Below are 26,184 nucleotides of genomic sequence, written 5' to 3' on the forward strand. Positions count from 1 at the left end.
ATTTCAATTCAATATAGTCCTTAAAGTCTTGTCTAGAGCAATACCACAAGAGAAGCAAATAAAAATAATGTAAGTGAAAAATAAGGGGAAAAAAGTCTCTTAGAGCTAAAAACATCTTAAGAAAAGACACAGGGTACAAAATTATCATGTATATCAATGACTTTCATAAAAACCATATAGAAAAAGGAGACAATCCTATACACAGCAACACACACACACACACACACACACACACACACACACACTACCTGGGAATAAATCTTATCAAGGAAACAAAAAGACCTCTACCATGAAAATGTTAAGACTCTCAAGAAAAAAGACACCAGAAGATGGAAGAGTACCCCATGATAATGGATTGGAAGAGTTAACTATAAAACTGACTAAATTACTAAAAAAAAAATTACAGATTCAATGCAGCCTCATTCAAAGCACCGGAACTCTTTTCACAGACAAAAATCAACCCAAAAATGTTTGTGGAGGCCCAGAAAATCAAGACAAGGTTATCCTGGGCAAACAGAATATTGCAGGAGGAATCACTGCTCATGATTTTGAATCATCCTAAGATGATCTTCCACAGTCTCATTTATCCATAGTTATGTACATGCTCAGCTGAAGTTATAATTAAACAAACTAAGCGAGCACGTAATCCAGCCAGATTCTCTGAATGAGGCCAGATTCTCTGAATGTGGCTGGCCCAGAGTCTTTCTGAAAAGCCATTGACAATGACACTGGGACTTGTTTCCTCTGCATATACTGGATTTTTGGGATCCAGTCTGTTTGGATGCTCACCTTCCTGGACCTGGAGGGAGGGGGGAGGAGCTTGAACTACCCACAGGGCAGGAGACCCTGACTGCTATTGGGGATGGAGAGGGAGGAGGGAAGGGAGTGGGGGGAGTGGGAGAGTGTTGGGAGAAGGGGCGGAAATGGAGACTTTTGTATTTTAATAAACTTTGAGGAAAAAAAAAGAAAAAGAAAAAAGAAAAAAAGTATAATAGATATGAAGAAAGGCAAAAAGAAAAAAAAACAACCACATCTTAGTTTTGACACGTGTGTGAATGCACATGCACACATGTGCATATATACATGTACTTATATATTATACATAATTGTAGCTATTAATGCATAAATAATATAAAACATAAAATAATGGTTCCCTATTTCTTTTTCAAATACCCTTAGTGTTCTTTATCACTCTCCTCTCCCTTCTTATTGCCCTCCATCCCCCAGTCCCAGTTAAATCCCCCCTTATTCTTTTCATTTCATTCTTTTTTTTTACAATGGTTTGAACAACATTTAATAGAACTCTCATCTCTGTCTCTGTCTCCAGAAGCACCTGGACAGGGTGACCTGATACAGTGTGGACATATCACTCCTCTCCCCCAAGCAGGGTCAGTAGAGAACCACGCTGGGGCACAGATGTCTTTTCTGTCCCTCTGGGAGGATTTCTGAGTCACAGTCTCAAGAGAGACAACTGTTGGCTCTGGTGATACAAACCTGGAAGGGAGTGCTTGGATGGTCCTAGGTCCAGGGGTAGAGGTAGGGGTAGGTATGCCCAGATCTTGGTGGCACTGAAACCTGAAACAGAATCCTAGGGGGTAGATCTTCCAGAGGTATTCTGGGCACAGTTCTGACTCTACAGTCTCATTCTTTATAGCACCTGTATCCTGTTCTTAACTTCTCTAAGGCTCCTCCCCGTCCACACCCCATGGTGCTTCTTACATTTTTGGTCTCTATGCTTACTCCAGTTTATATCCACACATGTGAAATTCTCAATAAATAATACTGCAACTAAACAAAAACATCCACTTAAAACATCTACATCTTGGAACTAGAACAATTATCAGTAATCAGTCAGTTTCAAGATTCAGTTTCCTGATCCATGACCTCTAGTTCAAGAAAATGTAGACTTTCTTGTATTCTGAATTAAATATTTTATTAAATGCATAATGTTTTATGGTTTCCAAATGAACTTCTTTTATTCTTTTTAGCTTGCTTCATTGCCTTGATTCTATTATAATTTGCATTCTATTACTCATTGCCTGAAGTTTTCTTTTCTGTATTAGATTATAGGAGGTTATTAATACTATTAGTACTAATACTATTGGTGTTAATTAATACTATTGGTGATAATATTAGTGTTTCAGCATTAGATCATAGGAGGGAATATAGCTTAGCTGGTGTGTGCTTGCTTAATACACCTAAAGTCCTGGATTCTGGTCCCAGAACTGCATAAAGTTGTGCATGGTGGCACATCTCTGTGATACAGTACTTATGAAATAGATACAGGGGGGTAAGAAGTTCACGCACTTTCGCTGCCCCTACTGGTTATTTTCCTTATAGCTGAGATTTCTCCACCTACTTAGTGTTGGATAATGTATTTGAAAAGTACCCCTTGATCTATGATATTACTGTTTCCCTATTATAAAAGCTGTCAAACTGCTACTATGTCAGAACATCTTTCTCAGTCCATTGTCACTTATATTTAGCTTTAGAATAAATCATCTTATTCCCTTTTAGCTGAAAGCTGTTTTGTATAGACACTGTGTACCCTCTGTGCTTGCCTTTAGTTCTTTAACTCAAACACAGACTCTCTGGATTTCTTCTTTTTTTTTTTTTACATTTATTTATTTATTATGTACACAGTGTTCAGCCTCCATGTATGCCAGAAGAGGGCACCAGATCTCATTACAGGTGGTTGTGAGCCACCATGTGGTTGCTGGGAATTGAACTCAGGACCTCTGGAAGAGCAGTCAGTGCTCTTAACCTCTGAGCCATCTCTCCAGCCCTCTGGATTTCTTCTTTATGTCCAGCTAGAAAGAAAAGTTCTGCTATATGAAGATCCTCCTGACACATTTCTTAAACAAATTTACTTCCACAAAGGTTTCTGTTTATTCAGTTGGACCCATAGACGGTGGAGATTATCTGGGTACAAGGCCTTCATTTTGAGCAGATAAGTGGCCCAGTTCCGTTCTTGTTTCTTGCGTAGCCACCATCTGAAGGCTCACTGCCAGGCTGTTGGACCATCTTCTGGGCATCTTCTCCAGTTCTGTGGAAAATGCTACAAGACAAAGCAAACATCCACCAGTTCTTCTTTTTGACCCAAATGTCTGAATTTAAAGATCATCAAATGGCAAATACAAAAAAAAAAAATGTTACTTGGTAGAACTCCTTAATGGCTTAATATGAGATCTATTTTGTAAAAATTGAAATAAAATTTCACTGCATTCAACCCAGATGAGGACTCATCCTTGCACGGGGTGAAGGCAGCAGAGTCTGCTCCAGGCAGCACTCCCCCATCTTATCACCGCACAGCTGGGACTCCCCCTTAGTCTCAGCTGTCCAGGACCTATAAGGTTATCTACCTTTGAGTCTCAGGACCCTTGTTCAGGCCTCAGGAGGGCGTGTCTCAATTCTAAAGAAATTGTTGCATAGCGCCCTCCCGCCTCTCGAGGCCTCCTTCCCATCTCTGCCTCCCTGTTCCTGCTAAACCCTCTACACTCTAGTAACTGACCTCTCGGTTTTCACATTACCTATTGCTCTGCTATTCCTCTCTAGATTGCGTTAGGTTTCTGTTGCTGTGATAAACACCAGACCAAAAGCAACTTGTGGAAAAAAGGGATTTATTTCAGCTTACAGTTCATATCCCACTCTGTGACTGAAGGAAGTCAGGGCAGGAATTTGAGGCAGGAACTGAAGCAGAAGCCATAGAGGAATCCTGCTTACTGGACTTTTCTTCGTGGTTTGCTCGGCCTGGTTTCTTATACAGCCCAGGATTAGCTTCTCTTGCTTGTGTCAAGTTGACAAATCATTAGCCATCACACCTTCTCTAAGGCATTGTTCACACCACAGGCCCCTTGCTAGTTTCCTGGCTTCTTCAGACACTCCAAGTCAAACACACGAATCTGAAGAGTCAGTGCCCAGCGCCATCTAAGAGAGGGAATGACAGTATTTGGTTTTCTGAGCCTGGATTATTTCACTCAGTACAATTTTTAGTACCATCATTTACTCCCAAATTTCATAATTCCACTTTCTTTATAGCTAGACGAAACTCCACTGTGTATATGCACCATATTATTATCCATTTATCAGTTGATGGACAATGGGAACAGCTCCTTCAAATCCATAGGCTATTAAACAAAAATACTAGTACCAGATGGAGCATGTCTCCTTATAGTTCTTGCTTAAGAATGTCAGGAATGCCCCCCAAAGCGTCCTAAAATAATGCAAGATCTTTTCATTTCTCTTGGTTGACCACAAGAACTAGTTATAAAACCCTATTGCTGAAGAGACGACACACCTTGATTGAAAAAAAATAGGGAAATTAAAGCATAAAAGCATAAATGGTCTTACACAACTGTGAATGCCAAGGCAAACTCCCAACCCAAGATGTGCCCCTGGGTGCAGGAGACATAACTCTTGCTGAGGTGACCATTAGCTCTCCGACTGCATTTGAGGCCCCTTGCCTGTTACTGTAAACCCAATAAAAAGCATTGCTGGGGAAGTTATAGGCCCTAGGGGGAAACTAAGTACTGTTGGCTACTTAAACTAACTTAGCACCAAACTGCTTTCTAAATAGCTGTGGTTATTCCTGTAGGCAAATGTTCCTCTACACCTTGATCACAGAAGTCTCTCTCACCAGTTAACAGGGTTCACAGCTGCTCAATCTGCTGAGGACGAGAAATGGCTGAGTGCTCAGACCTGAACAAGACCAGCCCTTTTAGGGCTCAGAGAACATTGCAGAAACTGTGTGGGGGTAGAAATAGTTCATGGCCGGAAGACAGGAAGGAAGGCTGAAAAAGCCATCTTCTGGGCATGAAATAGTCATTGAACCCATGAACTCACAGCAGATAGGGTTTCTTCACAGACCTACACAAGACTGGTCCTGTTAACTATCAGTAATGAATAGGGGACAGAGTCTGGGGCTATACCCTTCCCTGCTGACTATGGATATATTCTGGGACACAGAGAGTTATTGTTTTTAGTTGTATACCCATGGGCAATCCCACTAGGTTCCAAAGAAGAACTCCAACCCTACCATTACCTAGTTGAACCTGGTTAAACTTGGTGGGTCACAAAACATACAAGTATGCTTGAATGTGAGGAAAAGGAGTTCTCAAAGGAAAGGGGATTGCCGTGAGTGGCAGGAAGATAGGAGATGGCAGGGGTGAGAGAACTGGAAAGCCTTATAGACTTGTATGCAACATCAAAGAACAAACTTAATAAACGTTGTAAAAAGAGTTGAGATTGTAGTAACAAAAGTGATAACAAAATGAAGGTATTGATACAGCTTTTTTGGTAGTTTTATACATAAATAAGTAATACATATATAGTGTACATATCCACACACCAGAAAAGTAGACCTTAATTAGAGTAGAGATATAGAAAGTATCCTATACACTGTGATTGAGGAAGCTGTAAATGCATTTTGAAGTTCATTTGGTCTGGTTGAGTTCTCTCTTGACACCTCTTGGGACTCTTTCTGAAGATGAAAAGTTGTTTGTAGATGTTTCTTAAGTTATTCACTGCACTGCTGAGCATATGGCTCATAGAGGAATCAATGGGAAGCTGGTTTTTAAAACTGCATTTTGTATCATTTACTGCAAGATTATTAAACTAAAATTATAAAAGTGTGAGACTATTTATAATGCATTATGAAATTAACAAATTAACTAAACATATTTAATAATGTGGCTTAGTGATGATGTAGCATCCTTTTAAAAGCACATATCCAAAAATATCACTGTGTTTATGGTTGGTGGAATGGCATAGAATTAATTATGATCGCTTTTATCACAGACCTGTAAATCTTCCATCTCTAGAGAGAAAATGAGCAAGCAAGGAAAAGCATTCCAGGAACTCATTTCAAGTATAGCAACATGAAAGGATTTTCCTTAGTTTTCAATTACTCTAATATGACTGACTACCTTAAAAAATTAAAAACAAAACCGCCACACTGATTTCCACAGTGGCTGCACAAGTTTGCATTCCCACCAAGAATGGATGAGAGTTCCCCTCTCTCCACATCCTCTCCAGCATAGGCTATCATTGGTGTTTTTGACTTTAGCTAATCTGACCGGTGTAAAATGGTATCTCATAGTTGTTTTGATTTGCATTTCCCTGATCGCTAAGGATGTTGAGCATGACCTTAAGTGTCTTTTGGCCATTCGAAGTTCTTCTGTTGAGAATTCTCTGTTCAGATCAGCACCCCATTTTTTAATTGGGTTATTTAGAGTTTTATTGTCTAGTTTCTTGAGTTCTTTGTATATTTTGGAGATCAGGCCTTTATCTGATGAGGGGTTGGTGAAGATCTTCTCCCAGACAGAAGGTAGCCTTTTTGTCTTACTGACAGTGTCCTTTGCTTTACAGAAGCTTCTCAGTTTCAGGAGGTCCCATTTATTCATTGATTCTCTTATTGTCTGTGCTACTGGGGTTCTACCTAGGAAGTGGTCTCCTGTGCCTATGTCCTGTAGACTACTTCCCACTTTCTCTTCTATCTGGTTCAAAGTGGTCAGATTAATGTTGAGGTCTTTAGTCCATTTGGACTTGATTTTTGTGCATGGTGATAGATATGGATCTACTTTCATTCTTCTACAGGTTGACATCCAGTTATGCCAGCACCATTTGTTAAAGATGCTTTCCTTCTTCCATTGCATACCTTTAGCCCCCTTGTCGAAAATCAAGTGTTCATAGGTTTGTGGGTTCAACCTCCCTCAGGACCCAGCAATTCCACTATTGGGAATATACCCAAGAGATGCCCTATCATACTACAAAAGCATTTGTTCAACTATGTTCATAGCAGCACTACTTGTAATAGCCAGAACCTGGAAACAACCTAGGTGCCCCTCAGTAGAAGAATGGTAAAAGAAGGTGTGGAACATATATACACTAGAGTTTTACTCAGCGGTAAAAAAACAATGACATCTTGAATTTTACATGCAAATGGATGGACATAGAAAACGCTTTACTGAGTGAGGTAAGCCAGACCCAAAAAGAGGAATATGGTATGTATTCACTCATAAGTGGATTCTAGCCATAATTAAAGGTCTTTGAGCCTATTATTCAAGATCCTAGAGAAGCTAAATAAGAAGGTGAACCTGAAGAAAATCATGTACTTATCCTCCTGGAGATTGGAAATAGACAAGAGTCCCAGGTAACTTCGGGCGCATGGGGGCGTGGTGTGGGAGGGTTGTTGGAAGGGGAGAGGGTTAGAGAGAAGGGAGTAGGGGAGGAATGGGGTAAAACTCGGAGGACTGAGATGGGGGGAGGGAGGAAGGATGGATATGGGATCAGGGAAGAATATATCTCAACTAAGGGAGTCATTTTAGCGTTTACAAGAGACTTGATTATAGATGGGATCCCAGGTCCAAGGAGAGATCCCCAGATTGTTCTCTAGACAGAGGAGAGGGTGCCTGAACCGGCCTTGGCATATAACCATACTGATGAAGATTTTGCTTATCACCTTAGATCCTTCATCCGACGATGGATGGTGATACAGACGGAAACCCACATTGGAGCACCGGACTGAGCCCCCCATGGTCCAAATGAGGAGCAGAAGGAGGAAGAACATGAAAAAAAAAACTCAGGACCGCGAGGGGTACGATCACCCACTGATACAAGGAGACTGATCTAATGAGAGTTCACGAAGGCCAATTGGACTGGGTCTGAACGAGCATGTGATCCAACCAGATTTTCTGAATGTGGCCGGATTCTCTGAATGTGGCTGGCCCGGAGCCTTTCTGAAAAGCCATTGACAATGACACTGGGACTTGTTTCCTCTGCATATACTGGATTTTTGGGATCCAGTCTGTTTGGATACTCACCTTCCTGGACCTGGAGGGAGGGGGGAGGAACTTGAACTTCCCACAGGGCTGGAAGCCCTGACTGCTCTTAGGGATGGATAGGGAGGAGGAGGGGGAGGGGGAGAGTGGGAGGGTGTTGGGAGGAGGGGCGGAAATGGAAACTTTCATAATTTAATAAACTTTGAAAAAAAAGAAAAAAATTAAAAATGACTTTGTAGGTCTGAAGAGATGACTCAGGCATTAAGAATACAGGCTGCTCTTCCAGAAGTCCTGAGTTCAATTCCCAGCACCACATAGCAGCTCACAACTGTCTATAACTGTAGTCTCATGAAATCTGATGCCCTCTTCTGGTATATAAACATACATGCAAGATAAGACACCTATATGCATAAAATACATAAACAAAAATATTTTTAAAAATTACTTTGTAAAACTATATACTCTATATAAAATGAGAACTCTCAATATAGGATAAAGTAGGGGTTTTTGCTTTGTTTTTTACAATTTGACTTCCAACTGTGTACTTAAAAGGGTTCAATAGCAATACCTTCCATGAATTGAATTGTTGCTTTAGTTCAACTACTAAGCAAAATCTTGCCTGAGCTGTTTTCTTAGCAGATTTATCTTTGTCTCTGATGAATTGATGAAAAATTGGCTAAAAAAATGGGCAGACCATTCTCAAAGGATGAAACACAAATGTCCAATAAACACATGAAAACAATGTTCAACCTCAATGGCCATCATAGAAATGCGTACTGAAGCTGCACTGAGATTCCATCTCACCCCAATCAGAAAGGCTCTTATGAAGAGAACCAAAGAAAGGACTGGAGAGATGGCTCAGTCCTGAGTTCAAATCCCAGCTGGTGCGGGAGAATTGTCTGTATTATGTCAGTCATGTTTTAAATAAACGCTGGTTGGCCAGGCAGGAAGCATAGGTGGGAAAACCAGACAGGAAGTGGAAATGATGCAAGGAGAGCAGAACAATTCTGGGGAGGAGGAAGTTGATTCCTCCCACTCCTTCCCAGATCACCAAAGCAGCAGGATGTGAGCTGTCCCACTGAAAAAGGTACTGAGCCACATGGCTAACATAGATCAGAAAAATGGGTTAATCAAGATGTGAGAGTTAGCCAGTAAGAAGCCTGACCTAACGGGCCAATCAGCTTTATAACTTACGGAGTCCTGTGTGTGATTTTTTTCTGGGACTAAACAGCTGGGGAACTGGGCAGGACAGAAACACAAACAAGCAGGCCCCTTCATGTTACACCAGCAACCACATGATGGCTCACAACCATCTATAATTTCATGCAGGCATATATGCAAATAAAGCACTCATATACATCAATAAATCAAAAAAGAGAGAGAAAGAACAGAAAATTACAAGAGCTAGTTAGTTTTGTGGGAGCACTTTCCACCCCTTCAGCCAATAGCCTTTAAGATACCAGCCCACTTGGGTGTGGTCTCTGATACTGTAAAAAGCAGCTGTAAAGCCTGTGCTCTCTTTCTTGCTTATGGCTCCCACTTCTGGCTGCTAGACTCTTCCTGATCACGCAGAGGACTGTTCTCTAGGACAGTAATCTGCAAGTTTTCCCCTAAAATATATAAATCATAATTAATTATTATTCATAACTCTAAACTGGTGTGGGATCATTTTGTGACTTCCATCTTCAAGTTAGGATATGGATACAGGAACTTTACACTCTACTGGTGAGAGTGGCAACTAGCCTAGCCATTATGGAAGCCAGTATTGAAGTTTCTAAATTGTCCTACTATATGACCTAGCTCTTCCTCTCTGGGGAAATTAAACCTGAAGGATCTAAGCTGTCACAGAGATTCCTGCACATCAGTGTTTACCATAGCACTATGTACAAGTTATAGAGCCAACGCTGGTGTCCAGTAGCAGAGCTATGGGTCATGAAAATGTGGTATGCACATAAGAGACAATGTTTTCACTTATAAAGAACGAAAATGTAGCATTTAAAGGAAAATGGACACCAAAAACCATATTAAATGAATCCAGTCAGTTTCAAAAAGACAAATATCATGTTTTTTCTCAATTGTGGGTTCTAGGATTTGCACACACAAAATCTTGTGTGCGTAAATGACATGAAATTGAAAGGACACTGTCTAGGGAGCAAGGGGGCCTCGTGTGAATGGAAGCAGGAGCAGGAAGGCTAGTGTGGTCTGAGGGGTGGGCATGAGGGGGTGGGCATGTGGGGTGGGCATGAGGGGTGGGCATGAGGGATGGGCATGAAGGGTGGGCATTTGGGATGGGCATGAAGGATGGGCATAAAGGGTGGGCATGAGGGGTGGTCTTGAGAGGTGGGCATGAAGTGCATCATACACTTGCTTGAAAATAGCCCCATGTTACCCATCTAAAATTTGTAAAAAAAAAATCACTTATTTGTGGTTTTTAATGAATGGGAAACTACTTCATAGAAGAGAAAATTGGGAGCATTAAAATTGAGTCTAAAGTGACCAAGTACGTCCATGAACTGCTTCTCTTCCTTTGGCAACACTCCAAATATTACTCAGTTAAACTCTGGAGAAATGAGGAGCATAGGTTCTGGTGATGAAACATCTAGTCAATTGCTATCCTCAAGCTGCTAATTAAAATAAAGCAGCTGACGGGAAGATGGCCCATTCTCTGCTTGCTCTCCGGTATTGTGAGTGAAGGTTCTGCTTTCAGGCTGGGCCCGTCTAATTGATGCCCTCTGGATGCTTCGACATTTTTCCTGGGAGAAATCTCAGACTTGTTATGATGTCATTTTCTAAGTTATTTAAACTTGCCTTTCCTTGGTTGCCCAGCGCTGTGTGCTCCAACTTTGTGTAGTGATCAAGAGGAGGCCAATGGCTCAGGTAAGTGGCCATCCTCACAGGTTCTAAGAGACTCCATCCTTGCTTGATACTCTGTACTGTTCAGCCTGGATCTCCACTGTTTTGGAGAGAGAGAGCTATCTTATACACTACCTTCCTCTTTCATCCTGAATGGTAGAAGGTCGCACATCTATCTTGGATCACATCTAGGTAGAACGTTTGCCCATTCCAAATCGCTCAAGTAACTTGTACTTTTTGAACTTTCTCTAGGAATGACACACAGAGGTATCGGTGAGATAAGATAACTGTACTAGATAGACTGGAAAGTGAGGTCCAGTGGTGTAATAAGGGTGCTCACCTTATGGAGACTGGGTCGGAAACAGACAAAGCACATCCAGGGGTGTAAAAATAAATTACTTGTCTGCGTTCAATTCAGTAAAAACTTCAGTCAGTCAAAAGCCTAGTTGTCAAACACAGAAATAGATTTTCAGCTTACTCAGAGATACATTTCTGATAGGAGTGAATATTTACAGTCACCAGTAGACAGTGATAGTAGAAAGATGGGAAAGATCGCAGACTTCCTGCTGCTTCATGTACCAAACGAAACACTCACCTGTCTCTGAAGCAATCCTGACTTCACCTTTCAGTGGTTGGACTGAACACAGGACAGATTAACCTGCAGACATTGGGGTGCAGAAAGCTGGCTATAATGGGGACAGCTTTTATCTACTGCTTTTGATCACTCATTCAGGCCACAGCAAGTAAATAAATCTGGAGAACAGACATACTCCCACTGTAATGTGGATCAACATATCCATTGCGGGAAGTTCAGTCAGATGCTATCAGTCACACTGTACTGAAACCACAGGCTTGATGTACGCAATTGAGTTAGAAGAGAGTTACAAATGATCTGTATGTTTTTACTCCCTCTGATTGCTGGCGTCGGCTTCCTTTCTGTTCTCAAGGTCTCTCTCAGACTCAGGTTAGCCCTCTTTATGATATGAGATCCTAGAGAAGAACATGATAAATGCTCCCATCTTCAGGTGTGTGTTCTCTCATTTAAGAGTACTGTGTTTTGCGTGGGAAATGGTTGCCTATAGCATCATTTAACTCTAGAAGTGATCAACGTATTGACTGGCTAATGGCTGTGGGTATAAAGACTATTTAAAGACTACATCCTCGAACACGACGCATTTGAAGATGTAGAAACACGGAGTAAGCAACCCAGGACAACAACGTGACTTGTAGGAGAAAAATAAAGGTGTATCCCGAGGACAAGGGCAATGGGGATTCCTCTTGGACAGATGTTAGAGTATCATGAAGAAGTGGAAAGTGTCTGCATGACCACTATAAAGCAGCAGAGTCTAGTTTTATTAGGTTTGAAGGAATAAAATATACAGTAAACAGCATACAGCTAAGTAAATTACCTAGGATGCTATGGTATTTATCTTGTTCAAGCACACTATGTATGTGTCTACAAAATGGCAAACTGAAATCATATCTAAATCAAAATGAAAGCTAAAATCATATCTCTTTGGAAGGTTGTTGTAACTGATTTTGGCTTTAACTAATATTCCTCTTTCTAGCTACCTTATTCTTATAAATGATCCATGTCACTTATTGTTGATAAGTTCATGGAGATTGAACAATGTTCAACTTAGTAAACTTGAAAATATTATTTTGGATATGTTCAGTTTTCATGATTAATAATAACAGTTTTCATATTAATATATTAAGTAACAGCTTATTTACATAATTTTTATTAATGTTTCTACATATATCTATGACTTTATATAATGCACTTTATGCTTTAGAGTAAATTCCTAAAAGGGACTAAAGCATAGATGATCTTCTAATGATGTCAACACATTTTGCCAAAGATACCTACAAAATTGTTTTAACTCACAGTAGTAGTGTATAATATTGCCTACTTCCTCATCTTGAAACTCATAAATGATGCTGTGATACACACACACATATATACACACAGACACACTAAAATATACATATGTTCTTTTGTCATTTTGCAATTAGTGCATAGAAATATTTTGATAGTTTGGCAATGTGAAAATTGTTGGCATACACACACATAAATATTCTGCTGCTAAGATAGTATACCTTTTCTGGAGAGATTCAAACAGCACACAAAAAATGTCTTTAGATACATATTTTTACTCTTACATTTTTGAGCTACTTGGCCTGAAGATTTTAGCATTTAGAAGTCTTATTCTTCATCTTGAAGCTTCAATTTCTATTTTCATGTCCATATTGTAAAATACATCATTTGAGCTCCTAACTTATGTATGTGAAAAGCATCCATTATGGGGATTTTGTATAGTTTCTTTGGCAGGTTTGATCATTATTTCTAGACTTTCTTTTCTGTAATTTCTCTTGTTTTGTTGTGCTCTGTGGATTGTGGTCTCGTTTTTAGATCCTCCCAGAAAAAAAAAAAAGAGCAAAGCTCTTTCTTCAGACTGCATTTTAGAATCCTTTTGTCAGCATTTCCTAAAAGAATTTCTGCTCAACTTTAAGGCTGCCATTCTATTAGCGTTATAATTTTTCTTCGAGTCTTAGCAACTGTACCAGCTATTTCAGTTTGTATTGCTACTGCATGGATATGTTATATTGACACTTCATTAATACAATTCAAGAAAGATTGCTGGCATATCGTGGAGCAAGTGAAGCAGGTATGTATACCCAAAGCAACTTCCTGAAATATATATAGAGAGAAAAGTCCAGATCTAAAATTGTTCAAACAGATGAGGAGGGGAGGAGACTGTTCTGGGCAGAGAGCTCCCCGATCGAGTTGTTTCCTAGGAGGGACTGAAATTTAAAGCACTGGAGAGCCAGAAGCCCGTCCAGGTCTCTCTCCAACCTATGAGCTGCACTCAGGTCGTTATTTTTAGCTGAAAATTAATGCAGCATTTTCTGAGGAGTTGAGAAGCCAGTGGACATACATGAACGAGCATGTATATGTGTGGTTATTGATGAACTGCTGAGGTTAGCTACAACTCATATGTAAGTGAGATGGGTTTATAGTATGAGTGCCATAAATAAATAAAATTACACCTTTATGCATGAACAATTTGGGAATTTTTTACATTTAGAAGAATTTCATTTATTAGTGTGTAGTAGTTATATTAAGGACTAATTATGACAGTTTCAAACATGGTTATAACATAATTTGATCATATCTACAATCCTTATAATGTTCCCTTCACTGTTTGGTCCCCTCTCCTCTCCTATAGCCCCCCCTCTGCTTTCTTTTTCTTCACCCCACTGTATTCTGCATAGGAAGAAGGGAGCATTCAACATTGTGTTCCTGAGTCTAGACCATTTCACACTATATGGTTTACATTTTCATCTTCCTTTCCTTTAAAACTGTGTGTTTCCACTCATTGTTATAGATAAATAAAATTCCATTGTGGGCGCTAGGAAATGTCTTTCTGCGGTACCACTCTCTTAGGTCTTGGGTTTCTGGATCCCCAGAACTGATAAAAATGGAGGTTTCTTTCTAAGTACCACATTTTCTATCCATTCAACCTTTGACTGGCACTGAGGTCAAGTCCGTTACTTTGCTCCTGTAACTGGTAGAGTAGAAGCACAGGTCAGTATTTCATTAGCACGCCCTGGCTTTGATTCCTTCAGGTAAGTATGTAGCTGATTCACTCAGTAGCTCTGCTCTGTGTTGTGAGGAGCTTCCAGAATGATTCCCAGGGTGGCTATACTAATTTAGGACAATGACAACTTTTCTCCTGGGTCTTGCCAGCTGCTGGTCTTTTAATTTTTAGTTTTTCTCGATGATAGTCATTTTGCATAGGATAAGGTGGATCTCAGTGTAATATCATTGTGCTTCTCTGCTGGCTAAAGATATTAACTATTTTTAAAATGCAAACTGTTAAATAGTTTTACTTCCTTTGCTAACGAGTTCATTTGATCATTTACTGATTAGATTATTTATTGATTGGCTTTAGAGATTGGATTTGGCTTTTGGGTGTTTGTTTTCTGAGCTCTGGGTTTGTTCTGTACATTTATACATGGTGAGAGAAGAACTTGAAAAGCCGTTCTGCTCATAAGCTCTCTTCACTTAGTTGTTTCCTTTGCTGTGCGCTGTTTTTAATTTGATATGGTATGGTTTGTTTTGACTTATGATATTCTAGGCTACTGGACTCCTGGGAAGCCTGAGCCTCTCCTTACATATGTAAGAGTTTTCTCAGTTTCCTTCAGGTGGCTTCAAACTTCCATGTTCTTATATTCAAGTCTTTAACCCATTTTTAGTTGATGTTTTTTTACAAGATAAGAGAAAAAAGCCCTAACTTCAATTTTAGGGGTATTATTAGCTGTCTTCTTAAGTAGAAAATTTGAAGGACCCATAGCTTTTCTCTTAATTCCCATGTCTTCCACATTTATAGAGATACTAGTTAACATTTTTAGAGTTCATTTATATATGCATGTGTATACATTGTGCCTAGATCTAACATTCATAATATATATATATATATGTGCTCATAAACACATAAAATTAGCTTCATTGAAATGTCCAAATATATTTGTATAAACCTAACTTATTTCCTTCAATAAGTAAGTATGTAGCTCTGGTCTTAGCTGTGGTTCAATTGCTAGGTTTTTTTTATTTTTAAATCATTTTCTTCCAACTATTGTAAGCATGGAGAAATTTGAGTGAATTTTACCTCCATTTCAAAAAGCATATTCTTTATTTCATTTATTTTGAGTAAGAATGCTCCTTTTCCAAACTAGATATAGGGGATGTTAATGTGATAAAAGATTGATTTAGGTAAGATTCTGGAAGACAAGTCCAACTCCATGCTTGTGAACTATCAGGGAGGTCTAGCAGAGACCTTGGAGACTTACTAAGTCTCAGAGACAGGTAATAGTGGGAGGAAGAAGCCCTCTCTACACACCCTCCCCCACCCCCACCCAAGGACCTGAAGGTGAAGCATCCAGGGATGTCAAGTAACAGGCCCTGCACTCAGTGCCCGAGGTGTGGCTGTGTGAGTGAAACCTCTGAAAGGTTAGGCCAGTAGAAGCTGGCTTGCAGGAGCCACACAGGTGGAGGAGGTACACATGTGGCTTGGAGGATGTACACACGTGACTTGGAGGAGGTACACAGGGTGGCTTGCCTGGTCTAACACCCTTGAATATCCAACCTCTCCAGAACCTAAGGGTCTGCTCAACCCTCCATCTATTGCTAGCCTTACCCTAGTGGTGGCATTTTGTCTCTTGGCAGGTGATGTAGGTGGCACATCTTCTCTGTCATACAACTCTGGTCCCATGGCAACCCACAGTTGGTATCAGACAAGGATGCAAATCTAAACTCTTCAGTGACTTGAGATAAGGTCTCTGCAGTGGTGAGCATGGTCCCTTCAAATGTCGCCCAGCCCTGCATAGTCCACCATCAGCCTCAGAATCCATCTCCATTTACCTTAGAGTCCATGAGTGTCTGATGCATATTTTTAATTTAAGGCTGTTTTTAGAGTTTTTATCTATGAGTACTTTATTTACATAATTTTTGCTTTTCTGTTCCTCACCCTCCAACTCCTACTATGCCTCCAACTCCCTCTCAAACCCATTAGGACACATTCAACACTTGTTTTATAGGCATTTTAGGTACAGAGTGGTAGGTTGATGTGTGTATGTGCACGTAACAAAATTTTAAAAACTACCATTGTTGCTTTTGCAACACCACAGGTAGGTGTGTGTGTGTGTGTGTGTGTGTGTGTGTGTGTGTGTGTGTGTGTGCATGTGTGTGTGGTGAGAACATCCAATTCTTCTTTTCCAGTTTGAAATACACAATGCACTAATGCTCACTACTGTTGTCCTGAGATAAATTTGAATCCCAAAGGTATTCTTATGCAGCTGTTCTTTGTATTCAAAGATGACAGTCTTTACCCCCTGTACCCTCTCCTCACCCTTGCTATCTACTCTGTGTCTCTATTCTGAACTCTCAGGATGCCAATAATTTTATGTTCTGTATGAGAAAAAAACACGTGATATTTACCATCTTCTGTGATTTACTTAATGTCATTTCATCATAGTTATGTCTAAGCTGTATTCCGTTGTGTGTGTGTGTGTGTGTGTGTGTGTGTGCGTGTGTACACATATCCCTTACACATGTGTTCATATTTGGACAGTTAGGTGGCTTCCATTCGGTGACTGCAGCACTGTGGGAGTTAGTGCTGCCATCAATATGGGAAGGCAGCCATCAGCACTTGTTATTTTGTCTTTATTGAAAATAGTTATTAGCCAGCGGCGATACTGAATCATGTTTGACAGTAGCCATTAGCTGGAGGTGGTATTGAATCAGAGTTTTGATTTGAATTTCCGTGATGATTAGTGACACCAAGCATTTTCTGGATACTTTCTGTGGTTCTGTGGATAAAACCCAGGGCCATGTGCTTGCTGGATGCTACAGTTTGTTTTTAAAATATTCCCAACAGACTCACATTTCAATTCTTGGTCTCCAGTTGCTAGTAGCAGTAGGCTTTGTAGAATCTTTGCAAGGTGGACATATCTGAAAATCAGGCCCATCACATCTGCCCAGATGTGAACGAGTGCCTTCTGTCACCGCTGCAGAGGGCCACCTACAGCCATGCCTTCCCTGCATGAGAGTTGCACCCTCAAATATGTGCCAAATAAACCTTTCCTTACCTACATATGAGTTCAAGGACAGCCGTGCTACATAGTGAGACCCTGTCTAAAGATAAAGTAGAAAGAAGAGGAAGAGGAGAAGAGAGTGGAAGAAGGAGAAGAGGAGGAAGAGGAAGAAGCAGAGGAAGAAGAGGAGAAGGAAAAGACGAGAGTGGGGGAGGAAGAAGATCACAAATGTTGAGAAGGGAGAATTTCCTAGAATATCAAGATAAACATGTTAATTTTTGGTTTTGGTTTTGGTTTTTCAAGACAGGGTTTCTCTGTAGCTTTGGAGCCTACCCTGGAGCTAGTTCTTGTAGACCAGGCTGGCCTCGAACTCACAGAGATCCACCTGCCTCTGCCTCCCCAGTGCTGGGATTAAAGGCATACACCATCACCACCCGGTCCAAACATGTTAAATGTTATGTAATTTCTTAAAATTGAACTTCTGTTCATTCCACCGATAATATTTAAAAATTAACTTGAGCTCCTTACTCCGGCCCATTTACTTCGAGAAACTGATTACCCATCCCTCACTATCATTTCCCCATCGTTTGTTTGTTTAATGTGGTGCTGAAGATGGTACCCGGGGCCTCATGTCCATTAAACAAATGCTCTACCACTGAGCTCCGTCCTCAGCTCCTTCCTCACAAACAGTCCTCTTCCTGAGTTGGCTTTTGTTTCCTCCACAGTCTGAGCTCTGTTGTGCTTTACAATGTACATGTTTTCTATAATGAAAGCCCATTCTCGGAGTCTATGAATGGTCATTTTATATCCATTCTCCTTTACTGCCTGTGATAATGTTTTCCCCCTAGCTCTTATTAGCAATATCCAAATACATTCCCCCTTCTCTGTTAACTTCTTTCAGTGTTTCTCTTCCAAGAAGATATTAAAACACATGAAACACACTCCCTGTTATCTACTACACTAGCACCAAAATTTCTGCACAGATGTCACATTAGAGACAGGATATGGCAGTAAATTAATGAGAAATTGACTAACAGTCATAGTCAGTTATGAATGATATTGCTATCCCATTCACTACAGCTTATTAGTTTCCATCAGAGTCTGCAGCTTTATGGTTATTTCTAGTGGGACTGGCAAGTTTTAACATTTCTTTTGAAAGTATTGTTCATATATTTATTGGGTATCATGGCATGGATGTGAACAGCAGAAGACAACTTGCAGGAGCCAGGTCTCAGGTCAGCAAGCTTGGTGATACGCACCTTCATCTGCTGAAGCATCTTTATTTCCAGCCTGGGATTGACAAATTTTAAAACCGGGAAGAAAAGTCGCAATCTGATCAAATATTATTCTGATCAACTGGTTGTACAAATGGATTTAAATAAAATATCAATTGTTTTGCTGTTGAATATACATTTTGAGCAACCAGGCTGTGCTCTCAAGAAAGAAGCCTCTCCAAGACCCAGATTCTATGCAATGACAATTAAACTTTATTGTATGAACTACTGTTTATCAAACATCCACTCAGTTTTGTGCCATGGAAAACATACTTTTGGGGAGGTTACTCCTCAGCAAGAAGAAATGGGCAAAAAAGCAACTGCAACTGACTTCCCATAAAGTGCTTGACATTAGACAAATGAGTCTCACTTAAGGACCTCATTCACAGATTTGTAATGATTCCTCTTGCCTTCATAATTTCAGTAACTGCTGCTTTCTCTCTTTATGCTTCTAGCTCAAGCACAGACATATGGATGGAAACAAAACTTTTCCCAGTGACTTCACCTTCGTGGGGCTCTTTACCCACAACAAAGCACCAGGATTTCTTTTCAGTGTTATTTGTGCCACGTTCTTCATGGCCATAATGGCTAATGGAGTCATGATCTTTCTCATTCACATAGATGCTCACCTCCACACGCCCATGTATTTCCTCCTCAGCCATCTCTCTTTCATTGACATGATGTACATCTCCACTATTGTGCCTAAGATACTGATAGATTACATTGTGGGCAAAGGGACCATCTCCTTTGCTGCCTGTACAGCCCAGTACTTTCTTTACATGGGCTTTGTAGGAGCTGAGTTCTTCCTGCTGGGACTTATGGCCTATGACCACTACGTGGCCATCTGCAATCCACTCCGTTACCCTGTCCTCATGAGTCGGAGGGTCTGCTGGTTTATTCTGGCCAGCTCTTGGTTTGGTGGCGCTCTGGACAGTTTTCTCCTCACCCCCATCACCATGAGTCTCCCGTTCTGTGCCTCCCACAAGATCAACCACTTCTTCTGCGAGGCTCCCACGATGCTGAGGCTGGCCTGTGGTGACAAGGCCATGTATGAGATGGTGATGTACGTCTGCTGTGTTGTGATGCTGTTGGCCCCCTTCTCCGTGGAGATCACGTCCTATGCACAGATACTTGTCACCGTACATCAGATAAAGTCAGAAGAAGGGAGGAAGAAGGCTTTTGCCACTTGCTCATCACATGTGATCGTGGTGACGTTGTTTTATGGGGCTGCTTTGTACACCTACATGCTCCCACAATCCTACCACACCCCACTCAAAGACAAAATCTTCTCAGCCTTTTACACTATCCTCACCCCCTTGCTGAATCCTGTTATTTATAGTCTGAGGAACAGAGATGTGGCCGGGGCTTTGAAGAGAGTGATAGCAAGACATAGAGGGACCTGCAGCGTGGAAAGGAAATAACTGCAAGAAACTAAAATGCCTGTGCCTGTCTGGGATGAAGTATGGATAATGGATAAATGCTACCGCAATTTTAAAAGCCAGCTCCACGAAGCAATGCATCAGAAGTGTTTCCATCAAAGATAAGATGCTTGTGACATCTCATGCTTAAACAATGCTAACTTCCCCTCACTACCACTTATTTTCTCCTTCTTCATTTCCATGGGCTTTAATTCATTCATGGGAAGTTTCTTATTGCAGTTTATTTACATGGAGGTCCCCAAGTGTGTGTTCAAGGCTACATATCAACCTTCAGTGACTCTATAAGAACCTGTAAACTTAGCATTGTTTAATCTATTCAATGGTAGAGCTTATGAAACTCTTATGAAGGTCAACATTTAAATGACAGTAACACATTATAAGGCTTCATAGGGAATACCTACAGATACTCAACAATAGAATTCATAAAATCCAAACATCCCTTTCTGGAATAGCAATTGAAAAATTCTCCTTTTTCTAACTTGAAGGTGGGGAAAAAAAGAACCACATTTATGGAGCAATTCAAGGATCAAATTACCATAGAGCAGGGGTTCTATTGTGTTTCTTACTCATTATATTGGCGTATGTAGATGCAGATAGTTGAGAAAGAAATAGCTCATACAAGAGCAAGCTCTGCAACTGTGTCTCAGGTTCTTCTCTAAAACATGGGACTCTTGGACTTTCGGTGTAGACGTTAGTGATCAGAGGGATAATGCCAGCTTTGTCCCACTTCAAGAGCAATGCTGGATACAACCTGTTTTCTTTCCCAAAAGACTGGCTTTTTTACTGGGTACACAAAATGAGAAAATAAATATAACTCGGCTTTGCATTTATAAGTTACAGCTAACAAATCCTTTTTTGGAGATAATCTAATATCATTTCTGTTTTAAGAAATTAAAAGCTGGGAAAAGTATTTAGAGTGTACCCAGTCAGTAAAACCACACCCCATCCTCTTGTACCTACTCTGTGTGGTAGAGTGCTAAGCTTTGTACCTGTTGGACGAAATCCAAGTTGCGTCCAGTGATGTCCCGCTGCTCTGACAATAGTGTGGGGGACTGAACAGAGCCAAATTCCTGTTGTACTGAAATGCGGCTGGGTGTTAGATACAAAACTGTCAAACTGAGCAGTCTTGGAGTTCTGTACTATACTAACCAGTGGGACTCAGGAAGCAGACCCAATTCTGTTTAACAGCACAGTTAAGCATCTTCAAGAAAAGAAGCAGCCTCTCAGAGACTCCATCTGGAGACTATTGTAAATTTTAAACTTGTGAGACTAGCTCAGAACATGCAATATGTGGGAATATAAAGTTCGCCAGCAACAATGGAAATCAGAATGGAGGTTTCTTAAAAAGCCAGGAGATATACCATAGGATCCATCTATACTCTATTGGGTAAACACCCCCATGCTGGCGGGATACTTACATACCTGTTTATTGCAGCACTGTTCACAGCAGCTAAGCTATGGAGCCAAGCAGCATCCACAACAGAGAAATGGAGAAGGAAAACATGGAAGATACATACAATGAGATGTTTTTCTTTTTTTTATGCCCACAAAGAAGAATGGAGTTATGTTGTTTTTGGTAAAATGGATGCAACCTGAGACAACCATACGAAGTGAATTCAGGCAGTGATAGAAAGAGAAATTTATGTTTTTCTCCTTTGTAGTTTCTATATTGTTTTCTGATACACAAAATCATATGTCTGCATACACATACATACCTATATATGCAAAAATTGCCACTGCAATGTGATTTCCAATCTAGGAGATGGCATTCAAGTGGTCTAATAAATGGGAATGGAGAGGACTGATGCATGACAGCTGTACATCAATTTCTGGTGTATGCTTGTATTAGGAAGGGTTCCTTACTGACCAGAATCAGTGAGGAGAGAGACACAGAAAGAGAGAGAGAGCGAGAGTTATTGTGGAAAGGCAGTTCATCAACTGTCTTTGGTTATTGGAGGTGATAGCCCAAAGTAACAGAAAACAGAAAATTATTTTAAAAATAGATCGTTCAGGGTGTTTTTCATCTCATTCCTGTCAAGCATTGGCCTCTTTGACAAGGATCACATATCACTGGGAACTGTTTCAAAGATATCTCAAGGTATCAGCTCAGGTAAAGGACACACAAAAAAACAAGAACTAGGAACTCTAGGATTGCCTGTCTTGACAGATACTTCTCGTGTGGGACTAGCAGTAGGGACCATTACAAGAACAGGCTGCACGCTCACCAGTGCAAAAGGCAATGACCATGAACTATGCCACTCTGGAGAGTGAGATCACCATATCCAGCATATCCAGATCCCACTTTACAACACCAGGAGAAAATCGGTATATAGAGAGGGAACCAGTCCAGAACTGCACAGATGTGCATTCTTCCCCCTCACTCCACAAACATCAACTGTCAATAGCTCCTCTGAGACGGGTAGGGCCTTGGGAGCACCTCCCCCATTCATGCTGGCATTCCTCTAGGACGATCTTGTGCAGATAGCCACAGCTGCTTGACTTGACATCAGACCCATCGTGTCCAGAAGACAGCATTTCATGGCTCCCCTCCTCATTTCATGGGTGCTGCATTCTTTCTATCCACTCTTTCATGATGTTCCTGAGCCTTGGGAGTGGGGAGGTTGATGTAGATGAGCTGTATACCTGAGCACTCACAGTCTCTTATTTTCAGCACTTTGGCCAGTCCTCAGTCTGTTGCCATGGAAATAGTCTCTATAAGAAGAAATAGGGTGGCTCCTACTTAATCTTTACTTTGTACTACAAATGGACCATCAAAACAAATAGATAGACAGACAGATAGATAGATGATAGATAGATGATAGATAGATAGATAGATAGATAGATAGATAGGTAATAGAAGATAAATGATAGACTGATAGATTTATAGATAGATAGATGGATAGAGAGAGAGAGAGAGATGAAGAAGGAGGAGAAGTAGGAGGAGGAAGGAAGGAAGAAGAAATTGAAGGTGATCTATCTGATGGGGAAGCTCTGTTAACCAATCATACCTAGTTAAGGCGTAGCTACCTGGAACCCAGAAGATATCTGGGATGGACCAGGTGCGTGCTCTCTCTGCACAATTCCCACCGGACACAGAGGAAGTTAGACTCCCCATTCTTGTGACTTGAGTTTCCCATTATAACCATTAAAAAATGTAAGTATTATCTTTAAGCTGGCCTGGTTATTTCCCATATTGAGCTAATTTGCAACACCTGGCACCCAACGTGGGGCCACTAGCGCCTTCGGCAGCTCTGGTCAGCTGCAGCCATGCTGTATTCGTTTGGGCATAGACTGGCCGAGCTCAGCACCCAACTCCGAACCCCATAGCCTCAACCCCGAACATTCCCCCCTCAGCTTCCCTCCATGTCCCATGCCGCAGCTCGCGTGCCCTCCACCACGTCCTCCTGCGTCTTCCTCCTTAAGCAAATACTACCGGAGTGCGCCAAAGGGACAACAGCAGCAGGAAGACGTCGGGTAATGGAAAAGTCTGCCGAATTACATCAACCGGCTTATTTCAAGGATGTGCTGACCTCGCAATGGAAGCCAGGAGATGTGCTGCATTGGGGAAAGGGTTTTGCTCTTCATTCCACAGGAGAAGAGAAATTGTGGATACCATCAAAATTAATAAAGGTTTGTTTTGAAGAGGAGAAACCTCTTAGAAAGGAGAAACGACACTTTATCCACAATGATGATAATCATACAGGGGGTGGTAAGAAAAACATATAGGATGGGGGCAGGGTTCTGTTCTTATCTCTGTAGGAAAACGTTCATCTTTAAAAAATTCAAGGGACCCTGGATGTTTGACTACTGACAGTTGAAACAATAACTACCCAATAAGGATCATCATGAAAACAAAATATGTTCTGTAAGCATAAATATTGTGTACATATATATATACATTTACATATGTGTGTATTTATATTTATAAATATATAGAGCTGGTCTTGGAGTCGGACACTGTCTCAGTTCCTCTCTAATTCCAAGCCTGTTATCAAGAGAAAAACCCAGAGTTTCTGTCTCATGTCAGGAGCCATAATATGGGATAGAAAAAAAGAGAATTTAGAAAACATCCTTAATTTTCTTCTTATCTGTTTTTGTCTTTATCATACCTTTCATTGAATAGAGATGTCTGTATATGTCTATATAAACGATGCTTAAATTTTCCACAATGAACAATAAATTTTCCTGCAGTAATCTCTGAAGTTTCCAGGAAGAAAATGGGGCCCCATAACAACTCCATCCGGTTGATATGACGTCATGATACTGACAGCACCACTACAAGACCTCTTTTGGATACCAGCTGTACAAGATGGTTCCAACTTGGTTAGCTGAACTGGTGCACCTCTTTTACAACATTCTGGCCAGACCTCTGACTATTTGCAATCTTACCAGACATTAATCTTGATTTAACTATCATTTTACTTTTACAGGATCCCCTAGAAAGAACATCACCCCCATGACTGCTGGAAGTAATTCTAGAGGACGACGTCCCCTCTCCCAGCAAAGTTTGTCCTCAGGCTTAGGGACATCATTTAGGGATTGATTATAGTTGGTATATGGTTGAGGGTTGGGGGAAGAATTTTATAAGCTCAGGGATCTTAAAAAAGGGGGGAATTGGATGATGAGATAATAGATTGGTATTTGTGAGTTATTGTTTATACACAATTACATTGGTATAGATTCTTGTATGTTGATACAAAGTAAAATTTTAAATTATATTGAATATTGTAGGCTTGTATGCTTCTACTTCTGTTTAAAACATTGCTTATGTATTGATATATATATTTACCATATTGCAATTTCTACCTCTGATCAAGATACTTATACACTGTTTACATTTGGAGGTCATTGTCCTCGTTTACTGCACAGTTGTTTATTGTCTTAGTCTTTAAGTTAGATAGGTAGTAAGAATTATAGATCAATAGTCATCTATGTTTATCCTATTTATAGTTAGACTAATCAGGTTCTTTTGATACACAGAGATTATTTTCTGTATAGATAGATAATCTTAAACCTTTTCAAAGAGCTGTAGAAAATGGCATTTAATCTAACTTAGAGCTCTGTGGTGATGAGACACAATCACTCCTGGTAACACTGATCTATTCCCAAGAGAATGTTGAGCACCACAGACACTCCACTGGGAGCTTGTTGTCTTCTTGGCAGAACTGGCCTTTGGACAAAGAAATGTCCATATCTCAACCACTGACAAAGATACATACTATCCGTAAATGGATAAAACAGGACTGTCAAATCCTGCTGAGACAGGGTAAGATAGTTTTGAAAAGTTTTTTGCCTTTGAAAATGGTATGTCAGTTACATTAGTTACTAAGTTACTAAGTTACATTAGTTACTAAGACATTAGTCTTAGTTGATTGCTTCAACATTGCAAATGAGACTTTGGGTGATTGCCCAGGTAGCCAGTTGTCTCTGTCATTTGTTGCACATTTTGGAAGTTGTTCAATTGCACTCCTGATTACTCAAATAATAGTCTCAGATCGTCGATGGGGTTGAAGATTAGATAGTTGTAGTTACCTTCCTCATGATTTAGCCAAGTTTAATTTCAATACAAGATTTAGAAAACTTGTTATGTGTTCTTTGCTTAATATTGTTTATATTGTTTGTAATTTTATATTTGGTATCTGTTCCTATTGTATATAGTTGTATTGGGTTTGGATCAATCTTGTTTAGACAAAATGGGGAGATGATGGGGAAGCTCTGTTAACCAATCACGCCTAGTTAAGGTGTGGCTACCTGGAACCCAGAAAGAAAACTGGGATGGTCCAGGTGCGCGCTCTCTCTGTGCGATTCCCACCAGGCACAGAGGAAGTCGGACTCCCCATTCTTGTGGCGTGAGTTTCCCATTATAACCATTAAAAATATAATTGTTATCTTTAAGCTGGCCTAGTTATTTCCCATATCGAGCTAATTTGCAACAGTAATCAGATAGAAAATGGCTTCTGTTTATTTGTTCAAAAACCATATTAGAAGATAGCAAACTTGTTAAATAGCCATCCTCTTTGGACCTCTATGGAATAACAAAGACACTACTTTACAATATGAGGAGAAAATCAGTATACAGAGAGGGAGCCAGTCCAGATCTGCATAAGAGATGCACCTTCTTCCCAAGTCTATCTCAAGTGGAGAAGTCAGTTTTTCTAGAAACTATGCAAGTTTTCTAATAGTATACTTTATCCAATAAAGTTTAGGAAGTTGGGTAGACCTGGACATGACAAAAGTTTGCTC

The 26,184-nt window shown here is 40.4% G+C and overlaps 2 protein-coding genes across 3 annotated transcripts in view; one reads left to right on the top strand and one right to left on the bottom strand.

Annotated features, from left to right (window-relative positions):
• Positions 1–3,600: 3,600 nt before the first annotated feature.
• Positions 3,601–26,184, bottom strand: part of LOC125391534 (mediator of RNA polymerase II transcription subunit 14) — a 45,254-nt gene continuing 22,670 nt past the window's right edge. Inside the window, exon 2 of one of the 2 annotated variants that reach the window (XM_085687920.2) lies at positions 3,601–3,927. In XM_085687920.2, coding sequence (XP_085544046.1) covers positions 3,911–3,927 — 17 coding nt within the window. In that variant the 3' untranslated portion in view covers positions 3,601–3,910. Of the gene's footprint in view, positions 3,928–18,692; positions 22,654–26,184 lie in introns of those variants that run through there. The other variant, XM_085687919.2, reaches the window with a different exon arrangement.
• Positions 18,973–19,923, top strand: LOC125391872 (olfactory receptor 2T6-like). Its single transcript, XM_048421516.3, has one exon. It carries the CDS (start codon positions 18,973–18,975, stop codon positions 19,921–19,923), a length of 951 nt encoding a protein of 316 aa, XP_048277473.2.

This window comes from Myodes glareolus, chromosome 5, assembly GCF_982192425.1.
Source record: "Myodes glareolus chromosome 5, mMyoGla1.1, whole genome shotgun sequence".
NCBI classification, from domain to species: Eukaryota; Metazoa; Chordata; class Mammalia; order Rodentia; family Cricetidae; genus Myodes; species Myodes glareolus.

What these genes read in the sequence shown, in the direction of transcription:
- LOC125391872 (XM_048421516.3), top strand. Translation starts at nt 18,973, where the DNA reads ATGGATGGAAACAAAACTTTTCCCAGTGACTTCACCTTCGTGGGGCTC.